At 43.9% G+C, this 20,931-nt stretch overlaps 1 protein-coding gene across 1 annotated transcript in view; it reads left to right on the forward strand.

Annotated features, from left to right (window-relative positions):
• The window catches only part of antxr1a (ANTXR cell adhesion molecule 1a), a 32,228-nt gene that overhangs the window by 6,871 nt on the left and 4,426 nt on the right, over nucleotides 1–20,931 (forward strand). Inside the window, exons 2-17 of the mRNA XM_080853033.1 lie at nucleotides 940–1,011; nucleotides 1,327–1,398; nucleotides 3,083–3,164; nucleotides 3,613–3,646; nucleotides 3,740–3,819; nucleotides 4,552–4,620; nucleotides 4,833–4,913; nucleotides 5,934–5,994; nucleotides 7,783–7,881; nucleotides 11,257–11,326; nucleotides 11,511–11,589; nucleotides 12,338–12,433; nucleotides 14,983–15,024; nucleotides 16,928–17,026; nucleotides 17,648–17,815; nucleotides 20,218–20,298. Coding sequence (XP_080709159.1) covers nucleotides 940–1,011; nucleotides 1,327–1,398; nucleotides 3,083–3,164; nucleotides 3,613–3,646; nucleotides 3,740–3,819; nucleotides 4,552–4,620; nucleotides 4,833–4,913; nucleotides 5,934–5,994; nucleotides 7,783–7,881; nucleotides 11,257–11,326; nucleotides 11,511–11,589; nucleotides 12,338–12,433; nucleotides 14,983–15,024; nucleotides 16,928–17,026; nucleotides 17,648–17,815; nucleotides 20,218–20,298 — 1,285 coding nt within the window. The remainder of the gene's footprint in view (nucleotides 1–939; nucleotides 1,012–1,326; nucleotides 1,399–3,082; nucleotides 3,165–3,612; nucleotides 3,647–3,739; nucleotides 3,820–4,551; nucleotides 4,621–4,832; nucleotides 4,914–5,933; nucleotides 5,995–7,782; nucleotides 7,882–11,256; nucleotides 11,327–11,510; nucleotides 11,590–12,337; nucleotides 12,434–14,982; nucleotides 15,025–16,927; nucleotides 17,027–17,647; nucleotides 17,816–20,217; nucleotides 20,299–20,931) is intronic.

Genomic DNA, 20,931 nt, shown 5'->3' on the forward strand with positions numbered 1-20,931 from the left:
CCAGGAGCTGATTCCTCACCGCAGGATACCTTTAAGTCGCTTTGGATAAAAGGATCTTCTAAACGCCAGAGCTTTATTATAGGATTAGACTAAGTGTGCTGGGATGTAGTTTAAAAAAAAAATCCAGGGCACAGAAGTGCTCAGGGACAGGAAGTTGTGTACCATTAAATGTTGTTTTTATTGGAGGAATAAGTTAAGGCAGACACCTTGCTGTTTTATGTGCTAAACTGCCTTATAGCAGAAATAAGTAGTTCTGTTCCAAAACTAGCAATCTAACTACCTAAAACATATGCAAAGACTTTGCAAACACCACCAACAGCCCAGTTGGTACTGATATAAGCTTGCCAACACACTAACTTTTGTCTTTTGGCAGTATAGCTGGCAATGTCATGGTGTGAAAGCTTTTCTTCAATTTTTGCAGGGTGTACCAGCCCGAAAAACAGAACTACATAGTGCATATCCTGGGTGGTTAGTGGGAAAGATACAGGTGTTTATCTGTCTTTCACATGACCATAGGCTCTATCTAAATGGATTTCAGGATTGTACCAAAGCTAGTTGCCTATAAAACCATACCTCAAAAAGTGTAAAATTGTAACATAGTGTTGTTTAAACTGTCTTTGTTTCTACATGTGTATCTTTTATCTTACAACTGACTGAGAGGAAAAAATGGTTTCCTTGACCCCTTTGCGTCTTCTGTCCAGCACTTGAGCACACCTTTTTTCAGAGATTAAGTATTTCAGCATAGTCTCACAACATGGACCATTTCTTTCCCAGCACGCTATGCGTCCCATACATGATTCATAAGGACCCAGAGGGAAGGACCTGTTATGGTATCTTTGGCTGTGGGACACTGACCTGAACATGAACATTTCTACTGATTATTCAAAAGAGTCGTCTTGTCCCTGATGAAGTGTGTGAACACGTCTTTTACCTCCACAGGTCTGGCAGTGTCCAGCACCACTGGAATGAGATCTACGACTTCGTTGAACATCTGGCAGATAAATTCATAAGGTACAAAACTACAGAGGAGGGACCCATTCACCGAAACCAAAACATGTGACAAAGTCAAGCAATGTTATTCACACTCTGCCCTCCTCATTCCTCCTCAGTTATTCACACTCACTCTCAGAGCATTTATAAAAAAAAACAATATCGCTCATTCATAAGAGCAGAAAATGTAACTTATCTAAACAGGAGCTGTGATTGTGTGTGGAGTAATGGCTGTTTGGCAGGCGAGACCATGTGTCTGCAGAACCTCTTTGTTTACCTTCACCTTTTTTCCCCTCCATCTTCCCTCCTCCTTCCTACCGCCCCCTCTCCTTGCAGCCCACAGCTGCGGATGTCCTTTATTGTCTTTTCCACTGAGGGAAAGACCCTGATGCGTCTCACAGAGGACAGGTAAGAGCGTTTAATAACAGAAGTACAAGTCCCTCATGTCAAATGCCCCGCCCTGAGAGCTCAGAGAGATTGGGGAGCTTGTCAAAGATGAACAAAGAAGACCATTGTGAGCAGTGAGAGAAAAATAAAAGCGTTTCATGGAAGTTGTGATCGTTGTACTCAGAAATTCTAGTATGATAGTGATTATGGTTATACCGGGCTTTACATGCCAAGTCTTCATGTGCCAGAATTGGGAATCATTTCAGACACAATATCTGAGGGTTTTCATCACTGTGTTAAAAATGATCTTTCGCATGAAATACTGTCCTTAAGCTTCTATATCACAGCATTCTGTGAAGATATATATACTCTACAGCATCTGCAAAGATATATATATTACATAGCATTCTGTAGGTTTTTGGACAACAGTGGATAACAGTGTGTTATGATAGTATATTTTCATAACCATTTTCATGGTTGTTTATATACAAAACATTGAACTATTGACAGAGTTTAAAGAGAGAAAAGAAAGAAAGAAAGAAAGAAAGCCGAGAAAGCTGGGAGTGTTAGGCCGGGGCCTTATGGGAGAAACACTGATAAATCGACACTCTGTATATTTAGGAGCGTGTGCTGCTGTTTTCGTTGCCTGATGTTTTCGTTCTATTATTTCTCAAAGCCTGCTTCACTAATGCAGTGAATGACCAACAAATCACAGCCTGTTTTCTTTAAAAGAGACAAATTTAACCAAATAGCCACACTGGGTAAATCAGTGCCAGAGAGAACCGCGGAGCAGAACACCTGGAGCGTGAGCTCCCCTGACAGAGCTATCATTTTCAAGTATTAAATCTGTGCAGGCAAATGCTTCAACATGTGTTCTCAGTGACTTTAAATTGTCAAATTTTTCGAAGTCGGACATGTGGCCCGCAACTTCTCAGCGAAGGTCCCTCTCCATGTGTCCGTGAAAATGGCTGGCTGTTTACTGTCTTCCTGGTATGTTATTGTGAAAAGGCTTTATTTATCTGTGTCTGCTTCCTTGCCTCATGTCCTTCAGCAGCGTTGCCTTCATTCTGGCGGAAGTGAAGTCAGTGTGAATCATGACAAATAACAGAATGACTCCCCAGAGATAATCATTGCCACATATGTGCAGTATGTCTGATAACTTATAGCTAATTAAGATGTCATTTAAACATAATTCAAACAAATAGAAAAAGCGTTGTGACTGGGTGGGTCTGCAGAGCCCTGGCAGGAACATTTAAATGGATTTTCCGATCAGCAGAACCAGAAAGTGGAGCCCAGAATCACAGTTACGATCCAGTGACGTGCCTCAAGCTCAGCTTAGGGCCAAGGAATTCTTTCACAAAACCACTAAGCACCTCGCACATCCAAGCACTCCTCTCATCTGACGACAATTACAAAATGATATAGTTATTGTTTATACATTCGGTCTCTTAAGTTGTTCATGACGTTGCGCTAGCAGATCATATTTTATGATATTCAACATCAACACTGACAAGGCTATTCTTCTTCATATGCAAGTATATATACCACTATATCAGTTTATGTCTGTCTCTAATTTGGCAAAAAAAGCCTGTGGGAGGGAATCAATGCACTGAACAAAGCGTAATACCTGACTTCCTCCTAACTTCCTCAATTTTGACGGTTGTCAGCACATGTCAGGATGCTGCATGTGTGCCTGTGTTTGCAGGGAAAAGATCAGGACAGGACTGAAGGAGCTTCAGGTGGTCCAGCCAGGTGGAGACACTTTCATGCATGAGGGTATTCAAAGGGTAAGTCGTGAAGCCAGTAAACCAGTGGTTTGTCAGTTACAGCCATTGAGCTAGTCAATTATGGTGTTGATTTCTAGTGCAGTAAAGAAAGACAGTTTATCAGCTCTCGTGCACTTATCCCTGGTGTGACCTCTCTGTTCATGTGCAAGCAGTGACAGAAATGAAGAAACAAAGTCTTAAATCTCAATTTATTTTACAGAAGATAAGCAAAAGCTGTAAAGGGAACACACTCAAGGATAACATTTTTTGATTCAGTCCTGCATTAATGTTAAACAAATGTTTAAAATGAGCAGCAGAACAGAGGCAGTTTAAAGGGGCAGAAGATGGAACCCCTGCTTAGAATAGCAACCGTCAGAACAGGCATGACTTCTACCTTTAGAATGGGCTGTTCAAAGGACAAAGTCCATGAATCGCCATGATATTCATCTTGCGGTTTTCCACTTCACAGGCTAGTGAGCAGATTTACTATGGAAACTCTGAAGGTGACCCTTTTACCTCCCTCACACATTCTCTTTTTTTTAACAGCGAGAAAAGTCATCAAAACCTTTAACACCAAACTCTCTCACTCTGAACAGGGTACCGGACTGCTAGCGTCATCATCGCCCTGACCGATGGCGAGCTGCACGAAGACCTCTTCTTCTACGCCGAGAGAGAGGTAGGGGCACCATCCAAACAGCCAATGAAGGAAACTGCGAGGGGCTACACATTGTAAACAGACACACAAGGGCAGCACAGAAGACTGGCACAGATCAAACGCTATCGCTGTATATAACTTTGCAGCACGGCTTTGATCCTATTCTGGGTTGCAGGGGGGAAGGAGGTCAGTGGAGTTGCCAGGCTCTCTTCGGTCTCCCCGTGGAATAGGAAAAATGCAGAGTCACATCTGTGAGCAGCACACTTGTGGAGGAGGTGCTATAACTCTTCCCTATGGTCTCTGGAGATGCATGAGAGCAGCTGTGTGAAGTTAAAGGCTAGCTGATCAGCTACATACGCCAACAAACCCTCCTCTCAAAAAAAAAAACAGCTGCCCTTTGACTTAGTGCCACTGATCTCTTTTTTAGGTAGTATTTTAAAAAGGGTATTAGTGGTAAAAGGTTTGACAAGAACAGGACATGAAACATTTGAACAGTGCACTGTCACTCACTGTCAGCAGCAAGGTGACTCTTTTCCCCTCTTGTGCCTACATGTGTTACCTTGACTTTCATCTTTTTTATTATTACATCTAGAAAATGACCACCATTTCTTTTTTTCGCGTGCATAAACGTGACCTTATTTCCCCTTCTAAGTTATTACAGGCCTCTCCGAATCTGTTTTGTTTTGTGGAACGGTGTGCCTAAACTGAATAGCGGTGTTGTGTGTCTGTGTTTTTGTTATGGATACCTGTCAGGCCAACCGCTCTCGCAGCCTGGGTGCATCTGTCTACTGCGTCGGGGTGAAAGACTTCAATGAGACCCAGGTGGGTGTCCTTCTGTTTCAATTAGGTACGCTGTCTGGCTTCAGCTCTCAGTTTTTCAGCCGGCTGGAAATAGCAAAATAAAGGACTGTGGGAATAACAATACTAGATGAAAGGACAATACCAAAAAAAATGTTGGGCAAAAGCTTCAATTAATTCAATTATATTGCAACTAATACTGACTGTTTATGTCCTTTCTTCATCTTTCTCATCAGTTGGCTAAGATAGCAGACAGTAAAGACCATGTTTTTCCAGTGAATGGTGGCTTTGAGGCATTGCAAGGGGTCATCGATTCGGTAAGTGTCACAGTTTTGTGGTAAAATAGCAAGGGTAATAACAGGAAAACAGAAATCATTCTGCTCTGAAAAGACATCCCTCCAGTGTTGTTGTTTTAAAAGCTGTTGGCTGCCTTTGCGCTTCAAAGGGACCTCCTTAAACGAAATTCTTTCCATTAAGTCTCTCACACTGGCTGAGGTCTCTCCGATTTCCAGAGCTAATGAAAAATGAAAAAGGAAGTGAGGGAGAATAGGGGAGAGAGCGAGAGAGAAACACAAACACTGGGCTACTCAGATGGTCAGTGGGGTCTGAAATCTCACCAGGGCCAAACTTTCTCAGAGAACCCGCTGCTCACCCCTCCCCACACACACACGCTCACACACTTTTTATATGGGGATCAACAACAGGATCCCAACCACAGGATCAAAGTGTATGCACTGCATCCTTTAGCTCTCGGCAGTAACGTGCTGATTCATATTTCCGCGAGCCGATGACTGATTAAATGGGAGAAGGGGTGAACAAGTTTGTTGCTCTCTCAAAGCAACCCTTCACTCGGTGCAGCAGACATCGTTAGCTCGGCTGGGGTCAGTTGAGCCAGTCATCTGGTGCCGATTAGCTGCACGCTGAAAGCACTTGGCTTGAGCTCAGGGGGAGAGGAGAGGGACTGCGCAGTAAGAGAGTGGAGGGGAGAGTGAAAAAGAAAACACACACAAGAAATAAACAACAATAGCCAGACAAGTGGAGCATGCTCAGGTGCACAAGCTGACACATAAAAACACACACTTAATAACAAACACACAAACAAGCATATAAAAACTCACACTTAAAAACAAACACATAAAAACTGTCTCTCTCTCTCTCTCTCTCTCTTTCCATCTCTCATATGACTGACTTGATGTCAGACACTAGTTGTGAACTGAGGAGTAATGATGTTAAGAGATGGTCCACGTAGTCACTGTGTCCATTGAGAGTTTTCAGCACTAAGTCGATCCCTCCCTCTCTCTGCCCTCCCCCCTTCTTTCCCCTCCTGTTGCCCTCAGATCCTCAGGAAATCCTGCATTGAGATCCTTGCGGCGGAGCCTTCCAGTATCTGTGCGGGAGGTGAGTGAGGCAGCCCTCCGGACATCCGGCCCAACACCATTCATCTCCTTGGGTCCTCAAGCTGACTGACACATACCCCATTCCCACTCACACTGAAAACCATTCATTTAGCGTTTATTTAGTGGTATGGGGCTGTGTGGGAATGGACAATAAAGGATTAAGGCGATTCGTTTATCTAGAGTTTATCTAGCTCAAGTGGGAATTTGAACCATCGGATTAATGTGTTTGAGAAGAGCAACATTCTCAGACACACACACACACACGCACACACACACACACACACACACACACACACTGTCTCTCTCTCTCTGTTTCTCTCAGTCTCTCTCTCTGTCTCTCTCTCACACACACACACACACACACCGATGACTACACAGGGATAGGAACCATTCACTTCTTATATGGCTATGAACCAGAAGCAGGAAGCCCAGTAGCCTCCCTTGACCTGGTTTGATTTGGGGGTTGAACAGGGTGGGATTTGGGGGATGATGGGGCTTGATGAGCTCCAGACCCCCAGAAGCCGAGGAGAACAACACATAAATAAGTGTCCTGTGCTGCTCATCTCCGTTCCCTCCACCGACTCAAGCTGAGCTTTCCTAGAAATCTAGTGGGCCGTTATTTATTTCTGAACAGGCTGCTGAAGTTTATGAGTTTAGTCTCTGAATGGTCTTCCAATAAAGTGTGACCCTTTGTGAAGGCCTCACTGTTTATAGTGACCCCCCCCCCCCACACACTCTGAAAGAGAGATACAAAACAAAAGTCCCTGCTAGGGCTGTCTTTGAATTTTCAGATGTAATCTCTGTCTCTGTAATGTGGGCTATATTGGCTTGACTTTATGCACATCATACTTCTACCCACATTTCCTTGGGAAGCATTTATCATCAGGAAAAACTAATTTATTTAGTAATTTCAAAGAGACAAATAAGAATCGTTTTTCTTGTTGTGACAGCTCTCTCTCTTTCTCTCTCTCTTTCTCTCTGTGTCAGTGTGGAGCTGATGGTTTAATTCCTTGACAGGGCAAAATTGAGGCGGTTTTCTTCTGTGATGTGTGCGTCTAAGTGCTTTGGGCTTCTGTGGCTTTGGCTCGGCCGAGGACCCTTCCTCTCATGTTGGGACAACTACATGTCTCGTTTGCCGCAGGCTCACCCCTCTAAGAATGTTTTTCAGTCAAGTATGTCTGTCTTGCAACCACTGTGGTCACGCCAAAGAGGTTTTTAAGTACAACTTTAACAGAATATGACCTTACTGAACGGCGCAAAGCAGTCAGATTTATAGATCGGCACACATTTGAACACAGCATGGCAGTTAGCAAGCTACCATTTTGGGGCCGAGATGAGATCTGTTTAAGGGCAATGTGTGGTATGTTTGCTCTGGCCGCCCATGGTCCAAAAGGCCAGTGTCTTTCTAGAGGGCGCAGCCAAACCCATACTGCTAAGCCACCTGATTCAACAAATAACGGGCTTTACTAAAACACGGCTCCTCGTAAATCAGTGGTCTTCTTCCTGCCCTGCACTCGAAAAACATTTCTTTTAAAGACAGCTGTAAAATCCCATATAAATTGGCCCTTCAAATCCAGCCATGGTGTGAGAATATTAGCCTGGCCATTACCAGCCTGTGACTCCATTTCATGAGTATGGGCTTGAAATCAATTCAGGCGGAAATACGTAGGCTGGTGTCACCAGGCTATGAGAATATGGCTTTGCCCACAGCTCATGACAGTCTCTTCTTTTTCTTCTTCTTCTTCTTCTTCTTCTTCTTCTTCTTCTTCTTCTTCTTCTTCTTCTTCAGAGACGTTCCAGGTGGTGGTGAGAGGAAATGGATTCCTCCACGCCCGCAACGTGGAAAAAGTGCTCTGTACCTTCCGCATCAATGACACCCTCACAAGGAGTAAGTATCTTTTTTTTGTACACAACATTAACTAGCATCAAGCCTGTATCAAATATAACCAGCATTCTTCTTAGTCCATTTTTGTATTTAACGGCATCTAAAGCATAAACCTGAACCATTTGGAGTTCTCCACCGAACCATCTGAAAGTTTTTAAAACCTTCATTATGATTCTTTTTACAAGAAAAGGGAGTAATTAGATTCTATATAAAAGAAGAATGTTTTGTATATAAAGTGACCCTCTATTAAGTAGGCATTGTTCATAGAGAGTGTAACCCGTTGGCATTGTGTAGACCTATTTAGAGGTCTGAACTGGACCATTTCAAGATTAAAGACCTCAATCATTTATTTAAATAAACAAGTACCAATGTGTCTAAAAAGCCAGGCAAACTCTGAAACCAAATGATGCGGCAAGGGTTATTGTGTATGTTAACAGTAATAATAAGCCCTTGCTTAAGATTTGTTTTTGGCTTCTTTTTTTGCGATGTCGCTGGAAATTTGCAAGCTCTGAACTGACATCCAACAAGCTTGCAAACTGCCATCACACAGGTCTCTAAAGTGTCCCTGAGCTCTCGTTTCCCCCAAATCTCCTGACAAAAATCTGGCCTCACTAAAAAAGAACACGCACCAGTGTTCCTGGATCTGCTTCGATTGGTAGTTGGAGGTTTTAAAAGACGCAAGGCAGCCTTTAACGGCATGGCCATTTGCCAGGTGAGGCAGCTCTAATGGAAGGGGAAAAAAACAGCGCCACACACAAAGCCATGATGAAAAACTAACAACGTCCTTGAGCCGCATCCAAGCAGCCCTTCCCGCCATCGACCTTTAATAAGAGGCTGCTGCCTTTGTGGCCTCCGCTGAGATGCTCGCACCCACAGGGCAGATATCTAATGCTGTGAATAATAGCGATTGCGTTTGAATTAGGCTCCTATCCAACATCAAAGCAAAGTCATCTGCATCTGATATCATTATATTGTACTACTAATAGGTTGCAGCTTAGGAGCCACATACTCAAGTGTTTTACATCTCCAGCAATATGGATGATGAAAGCACACATAGTTTCAGTGGACATAAATGGTTTACATTGTGTGTCCAAAACGGGACATGGAAACCATTAGAGAGAAAGAGAAATTATTTGTCTCTATATCTTCTGTCTTCACCCTCTAGTCATCCTCATGTGTCCTGCGCTCCAATTCCATGGAGGATACTTGCCATCTCCCTGCTGTCCGGTGTTGGTTGTTTACACTTGGCCACTCCAAACACTGGAAGGAGGCTCTTATAAACATGCTGATGCAAGCCTTTTCTTGTTATGACCACAAGCCAGTTAGGAAGCAAATATCCACCTTGTTTTGCCCAAGGTGTTCACAAAGGGGATTTCTTGAAGTAAACCTTGCTAATTCTCTGTTCCTCTCAAAAATGCCCTCAAATATCTCTCGTGTAAAATGCCAAGGCAGGAGGGAGACATGTGTGTCTACATGTGTTGAGCATCAGAGTGGGCTGTCGGAGCCTATGTCTCTGACACAGCAACAGCTCACAAATAAAGACATACAGACCCCCGCCATCATACGCCTGCAGATGTAATTAGTCATGAGACATCTTGAATGTCTCCAACTATGACCATATCACAATGCGGACATGGGTCAAATCCTTTCAGCAGAGAAGGAGAACACCCTATGATGTGCAGCACTGCTCATTTTAGTTGTGAAGTGCTTTGGGCAGGATAGTGGATAATAGGAACTACTAAGGGATAGAGTAAGGGATGGGGAGCGACGAACATTTCAATCAACAGAGCTGTTGAGTTTTTGCACTTTATCAACATACAAACACCGGAGTAAAGTTAACGATACCTTTACTGGATTTTCTTTAGTCACGTTACAACAACGAATTCAACAGATCAATGCGTCGCTCAGTAGTACATCAATCGTACCATACACAGAAAAGTAGTTCCTTTGACATAACTAAAAGTAGTTCCAATAATCAATATTTATGTGAACATAACAAGAGCCCAGTGGAAGTGTCATGCAAGTGTCTTTAGATACCTGGAAAAGCGATGTATAAGTCTAAAGTATTATTATTAATATTATGAGTCCTCGCCCTTAGCTGGCTGCTGTTTTTTTTTCAAATTATTTACTGCATGACTTACACAATTCCAAGCCGCAAATGTTCACTGTTAGTTGCAACATTGTTCACAAGAAGCAACATTCACCACCTACTGACAGCTACACTGCGCCTCTGACTCAGAGTGCCTCCGAGGCCATCGGTATTGCCAGCAATTTATAGTTTATTTATTAAATTTTATTCAATTTATTAAGCAAGCTCCAGCTCTGAGCACATGGCCTCAGTTAGGCAGAGAAACACGGCCTTGAGATCTTCATTGTCAGCTGCAACATTGTTCACAACAAGCAAAATCCACCACCTATTGATAGCTGCTTTGTCTGAACAACCTACACTGCGCTTCTGACTTCGACATGCCTCAGAACAGGTCATCGGTATGGCCAGTCATTTCTGGTCATTAATTAAGTAAGCTCTAGCTATGAGCACATGTCTTCAGTTAGGCAGCGAAACAGAGCCTTTTCTTTGCATTCTGTGGGTAAACAGGCTAATGAAGTGTTCGAGGACATGCATCAAGCCTTCCTGCCACGATCCCAATGCTTCTGGGCCACATGCAGAGAGAGGAATGAGAAGCAGGCACTGCTGAGATCTGCCTGAGACAAAGGCGACCTCTTTCAGCAGAAACGCTGGAGGGAAGCCAAAGAAAAGGGGGCCAGAGCATCTCTGAAAAAAGGCAGCGTTTGAAGCTTTCCCTTCAACACGTTTCTCCTTTCGTCCTTGCTTACCTTCTGTGGAGGTGTCTGACCGCATAGAGGAACTGGGGGGTTTAATATCTCGATGAGTTTATGTTGGCCCCGGTAGAGCCCCTTGTCTCTGCGGTATTGATATAGCAGCTAATGCTCCAGCAGCTCCTCCCCTCCTTCTACTTAATCCCTTCATCCAGCAGGGCGTTGCAGGAAAGAGACAGCGGTTGTGTAGATTTCCTCAGGGCAGTGGTATGTCTGCCCCGAGCCAGTGTAAACAGTCAGTGTCGGGGTAGAGACACTCAGCGGATTTGCCTTCCAACCAGGAAGTTCAACAGAATATCTTAAGGCTTTGTCCTTCAACAGCGGCAGCCGTGTTTTTATGACCTTGTTTGCAAGTCAGGCCAGCTTTTTCTCCTTACAGGTCCCCGTAGAGTTTTCTCATGGTACAGTGCTGTTGACTTGCTCTCCATCTTAAACAACAATCCATCTTTACCCTTCCCCCGGAGCTAACTTAAGTTATACTACCTGGTTCTGCAAGGGGATGTTGTATAGTGATGTTATTCTGATTTTCTTTTTCTTAAGTGGTGAAGCCCCTAATTGTTGAGGACACGTACATGCTATGTCCAGCACCAGTGCTACGAGAAGAGGGAACGTAAGTGCTGTCCTGTCTGCACAAATACAAATTTAAAATATAAAATGAAATGAATAATGAAGGAATGTTTATTACATTGTTTATTAAATGTGCCCATTTAAAGTATCCATATGGAGGGTTAGTTAAGAATTAAACTGAACACTTAACGTAAATAACCAACCAGACTTGTGTATCTGTATTCCAGGGCTGCCTCCCTATATGTCAGCATGAACGAAGGCCTGAGTTTCATCTCCAGTTCTGTCACCATAACAACTGTGGGCTGTGTGAGTACAATACTTATGCAATAGATCTCTGTCAGATCTTAGACTGCAAAAAGGCCATTCTATAATTTTAAAATATGAATGCTCATATGAAAATGTACTACAAATGTCCAATAAAACAAATGCCATAAACATCAGCACAGGCATCTTCAGATATACTTGGAAAAAATATTTTAAAAAGTCTGCCCTCCTCTTTCAACATTGTCTAAGCATCTGTTGTCTCAGTCAAGCACCCTTAAGCTTGTAAATTCAGTATTGAGATAACTCACATTCCTCACCTGCCATGGTGTGCGTATGAGGAAATGAGTATTATAACACCTGCCAGGTTAGCCGCTGTCCAAACGGCCCCTGTAACCTGGGGGCGCTGAGCCTTTGTGAGGTTCTCTTGAAAACAACCGATAATCTGGACCTCTCCAGGTGTTATGAATCATCGAGTGTTTCACAATATTAAAAGTTTGCTCCTAAAATCCCTTAAAAGATAAGCCGTCTTGACTCACAGGCCTGACTGTAAAGAGCATGCACTCTGTGGCCGTGTTCACAGACACAGACACCGACACAGACTCTCTCTCTCTGTCACACACACGCACACGCACACGCGCACACACGCACACACGCACACACGCACACTCACGTACACATACACGCACACACGCACACTCACTCTACATGCTGTCATATCCCAGTGAACCGAGTGTAAATAAACAAGATCTCCAGCCACTGATATTCCCTGGTATTCTGTGTTTGTTGTCAGTCTGATGGGACTATTCTGGCCATCGCTCTCCTCATCCTGATGCTGCTTCTGATCCTGGCCTTGCTCTGGTGGTTCTGGCCTCTCTGCTGCACGGTGGTAGGTACCTGTAACATGCACTGGGGGTTGTCACCATAGCAACTACACTCAGGCTGAGGTACATTTAAGCCCTAATTATTTCAATTTCAATTTCAATTTTATTAAGGATAGCCCCTTGAGATGCAACATCTCGTTTTCAAGGGGGTCCATTTACATGACATTCGAAAGCTCAACACACAAATGTGCCAAACAGATAGAATAGTCATTTGAAGTCTTATTTTTGTATGTAGAATTTTCAAACAGAGAAAAGTGAGTGGTTTTACAACAACACACTGAGGAGCAATGTAAAGAGCTCCTGTGATCACGTCGCGCACACCAGCCGCATAAAGCAGGCTCAGGAATAAGCACACATGTGTAGCACAGTGTTACTCTTAAAATCATTTGTTTCTGTCTTTGTCATTGAGCAGCAATTCTGTCAGACAAAACAGTCTGATAGTGGTTTCTTGCTCAAAAGTTCAGAAATATGCAGTGAAAATGTTTCCGTCATATGACTTTCACTGAACGTATAAGCCATACTGTTGACACATTGTCCAGACTTGGCCCTTGACAAGAGGGTTACCAAACTTTCCCAGCATCTGTGAGCAGCTGCTCAGTTGAGATGCACAACCCCATCCCCCCCCCCCCCCCGATGAACAGCCTTACAGAAGGTGAGGTCATCTTCCCGAGAGTGTTTGTTCTAAAACACTTACGGTTGCAGATCATTTAGAGTGATCTCTTTTCCAGCAGAGCTTGTGTGGGAGCTGGGTGCACAGTAGACAGAGATATAGATCTGTGACACTGAACCCATATTCCCATGGAAGCGTGGGAGGAGGTAGGCAGTCACATGGTAGTCACACAGGACCATGGGGCCCTGATTTGTTAGTCCTTTAATAGATTGTTCTGACCTCCCCAAGTCCATTATCACCACACAGGGTCAAGGGCAGGTGGAAAGTGAGTGTTCAACGACTTAGTGCCTGACGCTCCCATTTGACCTTTGATCTGTTAGGGTCATAGGGTGGGGAAAAACCAGGCCAGACCTCAGACCCCTTCTCACAAGCATGAAATCCTCCTTCCTATGAAACAACAAGGGAATTACTCAGGGTCAAAACTTCAGTCTCAGTTCAGTATCTATTCAGTCTCAACGCCAATCTCACTGATCTCACTGTGTATCATTTCTGATCACTTCATATAGTCTCGGAATAACATTAGTGACTGACCACAACTCATTTGACTCAATAGTAGAATGGGAGCATCTCAGAACGTGATTGGATAATGAGAGAGGTGACGTTGGACCGGGACACGCTCTAAGTTGAGTCCAAGTTCATGTGGAGGTCCTGTGGAGGGGAGATGGAGAGAGAATAGAGGAATGAGTGCACACAGGGAGAGTTAGAGCGGAACCATGCCTTTAGTCACTTTAATTCAATTCAATTCAATTCCATTTGATTTATGTAGCGCCATAACAATACAATTGTCTCAAGGCGCTTCAGCATGCATTCACTGACCTCTGAGAGGGAGGTTATGCAAGTATGCTGGACAGGTGTCCATTTTTTTAAGTCAAATATAATCTTGTCAGCCGACATTTATAGTGCTTATTTTCAGAGATCTTTTTCAACAATTAGATGGCCGATGTGAAAAACTAAACTTTCATAAGGTCGTATTTTTACAAGCCTTGAGGCCGAAGCTGGGAAAAGATCTTTTCGCTCAGCCATATTCAATCATTTCCAGTCGATAGTTCTGCCCAGAAGTGTTTCGGAAAGTGAGAGAAGGTTGCCATGGGAAGGCAGCTAGTGTTTCAGCTTTTGGAAATACTGAAGGGAAAAATCAGGCCTCGCTAGCCCACTTTACATTCTGGGTTTAGCAGCACGTTGCATAACGGTATATTGTGCTCCGCAATATAAGTTGAACTCAGTTGTCTGCCGCTAACTCAAATAATGACATTATCCCAACTTGCACGCTGTCAAAACAACAGCAGAGGACAAATCAGTCTTGTTATTTAAGGCATACATTCCTGTGGGGTGCTCTCAGATGTTTATGTTCTACGGCGACTTTTTTTTTTTTCTTTTTTAAACGGCGAGTTCCCAGAATCCCACAAACCGAGATGCCAGCTCGAGCTCCAGTGTGTGACTCCTCGTGACACTTGTGTGTTGTTATCTCCTGAGCCCCTCCTCCGTACCTCATGGAACAAGCACCACTGTCCCCCCACCCCCACTCCAGCCACCCCCTGCCCCCCTCAGCACCACCCACCCCACACCCAACCCGCTTAGGTAATGAAATCTGGACAGCAGATTTCTAGGTCATTTGAAGTTGCTTGTAAATACTGCAAAAAAGGAAAGAAAAGCGGCCAATTCCTCAGTCATGTGTTTTGAGTAACCTTGCTTTGGCACACACATTGAACACATTACTCAGGCTGTGTGACGTGCGAAAGAAAAGGGCATTTGAGACGCTGAGGAGGAAAGGATTCGTTTTGACATACCAGCAGGAGTGTGAACTTGAGCACACGTGAAAGTCTTAAATCCTCAACCTCCTTACCTATTAACCTCTGCCCCCCCCCCCACTCTCTCTCTCTACAGATCATCCATGCGCCCCCACCTCCAGTGATGGAAGAAAGCTCGGTAAGACGCAAATATGCTCTGTAGTACTGCTTTGTTTTCATGTAAACATCTACACCAACATAACGAGAAACTAGGCTCAAACACAGTATAGGTATGATGGAATTGAGGTCATTGAGGTGACTGAGTTGGAATTTTGTAAATAATAGTTTGATTATATGCACACTTTCTCACGCAGTAATATTTAGTTGTGTCATTACTTCGACGAATGAAAATCCTTCATGCCATTATCTTATTTTCATTGTCAAACAATGCATTGGAGAGAAAATAAAATGGCCTTTTACTGAAAGTTTTCAGTTTGAGTCGTTTGTAGCACCATCTGCTCCCTAACGCGGCATCAAGGGGTTTTTCCCTATAGGGAAGCCAATAAATGAAGGAAGCATTTATTTGATTGTGTGTGTGTGTGTGTGTGTGTGTGCAGGCCCGCTGTGTGTCTTGTTTAGGCCCACGGACCTCACGGACCTGATCTCAAACCCCCCCCTGCATAGCACCCTCATCTGTACCCTTTGACCACCCCCCCCCCCCCCATGGCCTTTGTGTGTGTGTGTGTGTGTGTGTGTGTGTGTGTGTGTGTGTGTTTGTGTGTGTGTTTGCAGGCCCGCTGTGTGTCTTGTTTAGGCCCACGGACTTCCCATGGTCCACTGGAGGATGAGGGTTGTTGGCCAAAGCAGCTTGTGGACTTTAGCAGAACCTACGTACGGTTTCATGTCCGTAGGCCGACTCCATATTTCTATCATCCAATTCAGCTCAGTGATTCGGACATCAAATCACATCACTGAAAATTTCACAAACAAGACTTAAAATTTATAGCAGGATAATTATAGAAAAATGCAGGCTTTGGATAGGTCATTAATTAGAAAACCTCCTTCTTCGTTGTTGTTGTCATGTTGTTGTACCCATTGCGTAAAGAAATTGCACAAGAGTGCTGGCAGTGTTCCCTAACCTGGTTTAACTCAACACTAAATCTCATTATCATCTCTGCTTTGAACATAAATTAGTTCTGGACAGTAAACTCTAGAAACACATTGAAACCTCCTCTGAGCTCTGGGTGCCTTACGTCACCCTCTTGTGTGACAAGCCCTGACTGCTGTGCGGTGATAGATTAGATTAGTCTGGACTATCAAACTGGCTCCACTAACAGCCTGAAACCTGAGTGTGTCGGACTGTGTTGGTAGTTTATGTAATTTCCTGTGATCATATGCACGCCATGCATATACGAGACAGGGTACACTTCCAAGAACTGCAGAGGGAGGGGGGGATGACAGAGCTGCATGGATTGGGGTAGGGGGGAGAGATTGAATGTCTTTAGGATGGTAAATGTACGTCATGAAAGAGGCCAACTGTGTTTATGTGAAATAAAGAACTCGAGGGAGAAGAGATGGAGTTGGTTCTTTTCCTCCTGCATGTGCTACAGCTAGATTGAAAAATGCAGACTCCGGGGCATAAACTAAAAGCCACAGTATAGATGAAGGTGTATATGTGCTTGTTCAAATAGGTAAGCAGAAATGGATAAAACCAAGAGCCACGGCTTGATGCGTTTTCTGGGAGCAAATGGATAGGGTCTCATACCCCCCCCAATGGTGATAGTCACAGGTTTGGCTTTAGGTAGCCTACTTCACTCACAAACACAGAAGTCCACCAGGTTGGTCGTTATTTTGTCATTTCTCTCCACGGCTTACATGTGACTCTTCAAACATAGTCAGTGAGGGATGTGTTTTGTCATGGTCCTCCATAGTGGACCTTTCAGTGTGAATGTTGTGGACCTTTCAGTGTAACTGTTGTGGACCTTTCCGAAGCAGTTTTGTCCCCTTTAGTACATAACCTCTGACCTTTTCCCCACACCTGGGTGTGGACCTCACAAGCCACAGCCACAATAAAATAACATGAAGGTCTCTTTTCACTCAAGGACGAAGAGGACGAGGATGGAATGCCTAAGAAGAAGTGGCCGACAGTGGACGCCTCCTACTACGGCGGTCGAGGAGTGGGTGGAATCAAACGAATGGAGGTTTGATATCTATCATTGTTATTCTCTGTAGACAGGCAGCTGCATCCCTACTTGTAACATTTCGTTATATATTCAACTGTCCAAAGCAGTGTCTAAGAAAATGCTATATTGTTGAATACATTGACGTAGCAGCACACACAGATGTTTAACATCCACCAGTAAACATATACAGTATTTGTTAGTATAATCTAGTATTTGATGCCAGATTCTGTCTAGGACTTTGTTGGACTCCAGTTGATGTTAAGTCCAGCCATTGTTATGGGCCTACTGTGAGTCCTAGCTGTTTTCCATTAGGACATGAGAAGACGGAGAAACACGGCTGGAATTTACAGACTTGGCTGCTGACCAGCCGTACAGTATGCTGAATCTCATCTGGCCGCCCTCGCCTATCTGCTCAGTTGCTTTTAACAGTCGCATCGTTTCCCCTCTGAGACTTACAACTGTCTCTTTCTTTTTCCTTCTTTCTTTCTTCGGTGCCTATCTCTCCCTCTCCCCCTCTCTCTCTCTCACTCTCTCTCCCCCTTTCTCTCCCTCTCTCTCTCTCTCCCTCCCTCCCTCCCTCCCTCCCTCTCTCTCTCTGTCTCTCTTCCTCTTCGTCTATGTCTCTCTGTATTTCTCCAGGTGCGCTGGGGAGAGAAGGGTTCCACGGAGGAGGGGGCCAAGCTGGAGAAGGCCAAGAATGCGCGGGTGAAGATGCCAGAGCAGGAGTTTGAGCTTCCGCCCTCCCGCATCCTTAACAACGGCATGAGGAAACCACACGGCCCACGCAAGTGGTACTCTCCCATCAAGGTAGAGCATCAGTACCGCGCCCTCTCAAATCAAGTTTCAGCTGAACAGACGTTTATTGTGTGGTTCATTTTTCGTGAAGATTCATTCTTCATGCAAACACAGGTACAGAATGATATGTGTTAAATGCATTCAGTATCTGCTGTTGTTAGTAATGGCTATGATTTCGCTATCACAAACTCACGCTGCCTCCCTCAGATCATCTGCCTGTTCGACACCCCCACACACACACACACACACACACACACACACACACACACACACACACACACACACACACACACACACACACACACACACACACACACGCCACACACAGACTTATTTATATTTATATATTGATTTATATTTACTGTGACCACATCTATGACCACCTCATGTGCCTCTCCCCAGCCTGCATGTTATAGTTGCCCTTAGCACAGGCTATATACATACTGGACCAATTCAATTCGAAGCTAAGACGATGATATAATGCAAAAAATTGCCTTCATGAAAAGACCACTCATCAGATAAAAGCTCTTCTGAAGAGTGTGCTTGGGGCTCATTCATATTTTAGATAAGCCCCCTTGTAAAGCCTGCATGACAGCCGGACCCCGTTGAGTTTTGCCAGACACTCTGTTTAATGTTTGATCTATTCCGGGAATCATCTTATTACCACTGAATGCATGAAACATTTCTTGGCTTGGTGACAGATCATTGTTCTCAAATGACTTGTCACACTTTTACATTTATGGAGAAATACATACAGTTTAGGCCTCCAGCCACATCCAAAAAGCTGCTCTCTGCTGAAGCAGCTTATGACTGTTACGATGATGATGAACAGTTCTTGCGTTTGTTATGGGTGTTTAACAGATACATTTATCGTAGGAAATGAGAGTTCACAGCCAACATTATTCAGCTCTCCACAATCCTATACATCATCCATCTATATCCTGCTATGTGGCCTGAAGGGGGAAACATAATAAAAGTGAATAAAATATGGCCCAAATTAAGTTGGGATATAATTTATTAGCATCTGGGGCAATAAAGCACCGGAACTTTACAGCATTACATATCTTCGGATACTGACATATTGAAAGAAAAACAAAGACAAGGTTCAGGGATAGAATGGGCCAGCGGTATTAGTATGTCTTCCATTACTGTAAGCTGCAATAAAAGAAGATCAACATCAAACTGTCACAACATCACAACATCACTTTATCTAACCACAACCCGTGCTCCCATCATGACCTCTGCGTACCTGGCAGTGCCGAGCTGTACCAGCCGAGGGCCCCACAGGAGCGTGGAATTGGTGTGTGTGTGTGTGTGTGGTGTGTGTGTGTGTGTGGTATGTGTGTGTGTGTGTGTGTGTGTGTGTGTGTGTGTGTGTGTGTGTGTGTGTGTGTTTGTTTGTGTTTGTGTGCGTGTGCATGTACCAGCCGAGGCCCGGCACAGGAGCGAGGAGATGAAAGGTTGTGTGTTATCATGTGCTGGGCTCTCAGGGCTGCTGCTCAGGCTGGCCCCAGTGACGATAAGGAGGTGGTTAATGCATTGCTTTGCAATGCTACGTGTGTACACTCAGTCAGCTGGGGAACCATAACAGAAAACAGACATGTGCTGGACTGACCTCCGGGAGAGTAAGGTTGCAGAGGCAGCACATTTTTCGTTGGCCGGGTGGAGGAAACAAAAATGAAGGGGATTCTTTCTTTTATCGCTCACTGTGGACTAACACTGGCTTCTATTTTTTTCTGTTGCTTATTTGTTTTCAAAACTACGAACACAAAGGGAATATGAAATGGGGGTCAGGTGTTTTATTTGTTAAATTTGATTAAGGAAGGTAATGCAATAGCATCTGAAAGAAATATTAATGACACAGCGGATGGCCAAGCCATGATTCAATCTGACACTGTTGGGTGGCTGCCTGAAGGTTTTTCTTCCAGAGAGGTTAAGGAAGTGCACCACAGAGAAGTGGATATGTACAAATTGCATGATGTTTGAAACCAGCAGATGACTAAAGATGATCGAGAATGATGGAGATATGTATGTCCTGGAGCTTAAGGTGCTAAGAAAAACCACATGTCATGTTATAGTTGCACTTATACATACTGGACCGAAGCTAAGACGATGATATAATGCTAAAAATTGCCTTCATGAAAAGTGCACTCTTCACTTTGCTGATCCACCATTCATTATCTAATTATAACTTACACTCTCTGGGAACTGAGCCCTTCACATGTTTCCGTGGTAACCTCAGATGCAGCCACATCAGTGGACTCACAAACATGCTCCAATGGTTTCCAAATCTGAATGTTTTTCAGACTATTCTTTAAAAAGCAGAAACAGATAAGATTGTAAAATATGTAACAGCGAACGATTAAAGATATGTCAAAACATGTCACAACATACGTTTTCCCTTTTTTTTGCAGGGCAAGCTGGACGCTCTGTGGGTTCTGCTGAGGAAAGGCTACGACCGTGTGTCAGTCATGAGACCGCACCCAGGAGACAAGGTAAGACTCATTACCTGACTGAATCATCCAAATAAAATAACCCTGTTACCTTTTCAGAGGCATCGTTAGCCGCTCGACTAAAGTTGGAAGGCAGTATCGTGATGATCTAATCCACACAGATGAGATTTGCAAGAGGGCCAACATTTTCTAGTATCAGGATGGTGTGAGTGATGCAGTGAGGATGGACATAACAGGAGAACCGTGGGGTCAAACTTTTTTTTACTATATTTCTTGCATAACCTATAGGCCTATGCAGCAAGTCAGAGCCTTCACCAAAACAGGATTGCTACCAAAGCAGTGGCACTCCAAGAAGAGATACATTTTATAAATCGTTTGTTATTTGACATCAGTTAAATGTTTGGGTGAACAGAACCTTCCAGAAAGTTTCCCCCACACTATCTAATGGGAGTAACCGGTCTGGTTTTGTGACTTGCATTAGACAAGGACATATGCAATAAGGAATATAGTTCCGTCATTGATTTATCATATTTAAAACACAAACGTCCTGTCTGTTTATGTTTCGTATAAGCATTATTACCTCACATTTTCACTGCAATATATGTCTGTAGTACATTTACCAGACAAAAACTGAGGAGGCAAACTGTCTCTCCATCCTAAAAGGAGCACTCCTTG

This window comes from Sprattus sprattus (assembly GCF_963457725.1).
Source record: "Sprattus sprattus genome assembly, chromosome: 15".
Taxonomy (NCBI): domain Eukaryota; kingdom Metazoa; phylum Chordata; class Actinopteri; order Clupeiformes; family Clupeidae; genus Sprattus; species Sprattus sprattus.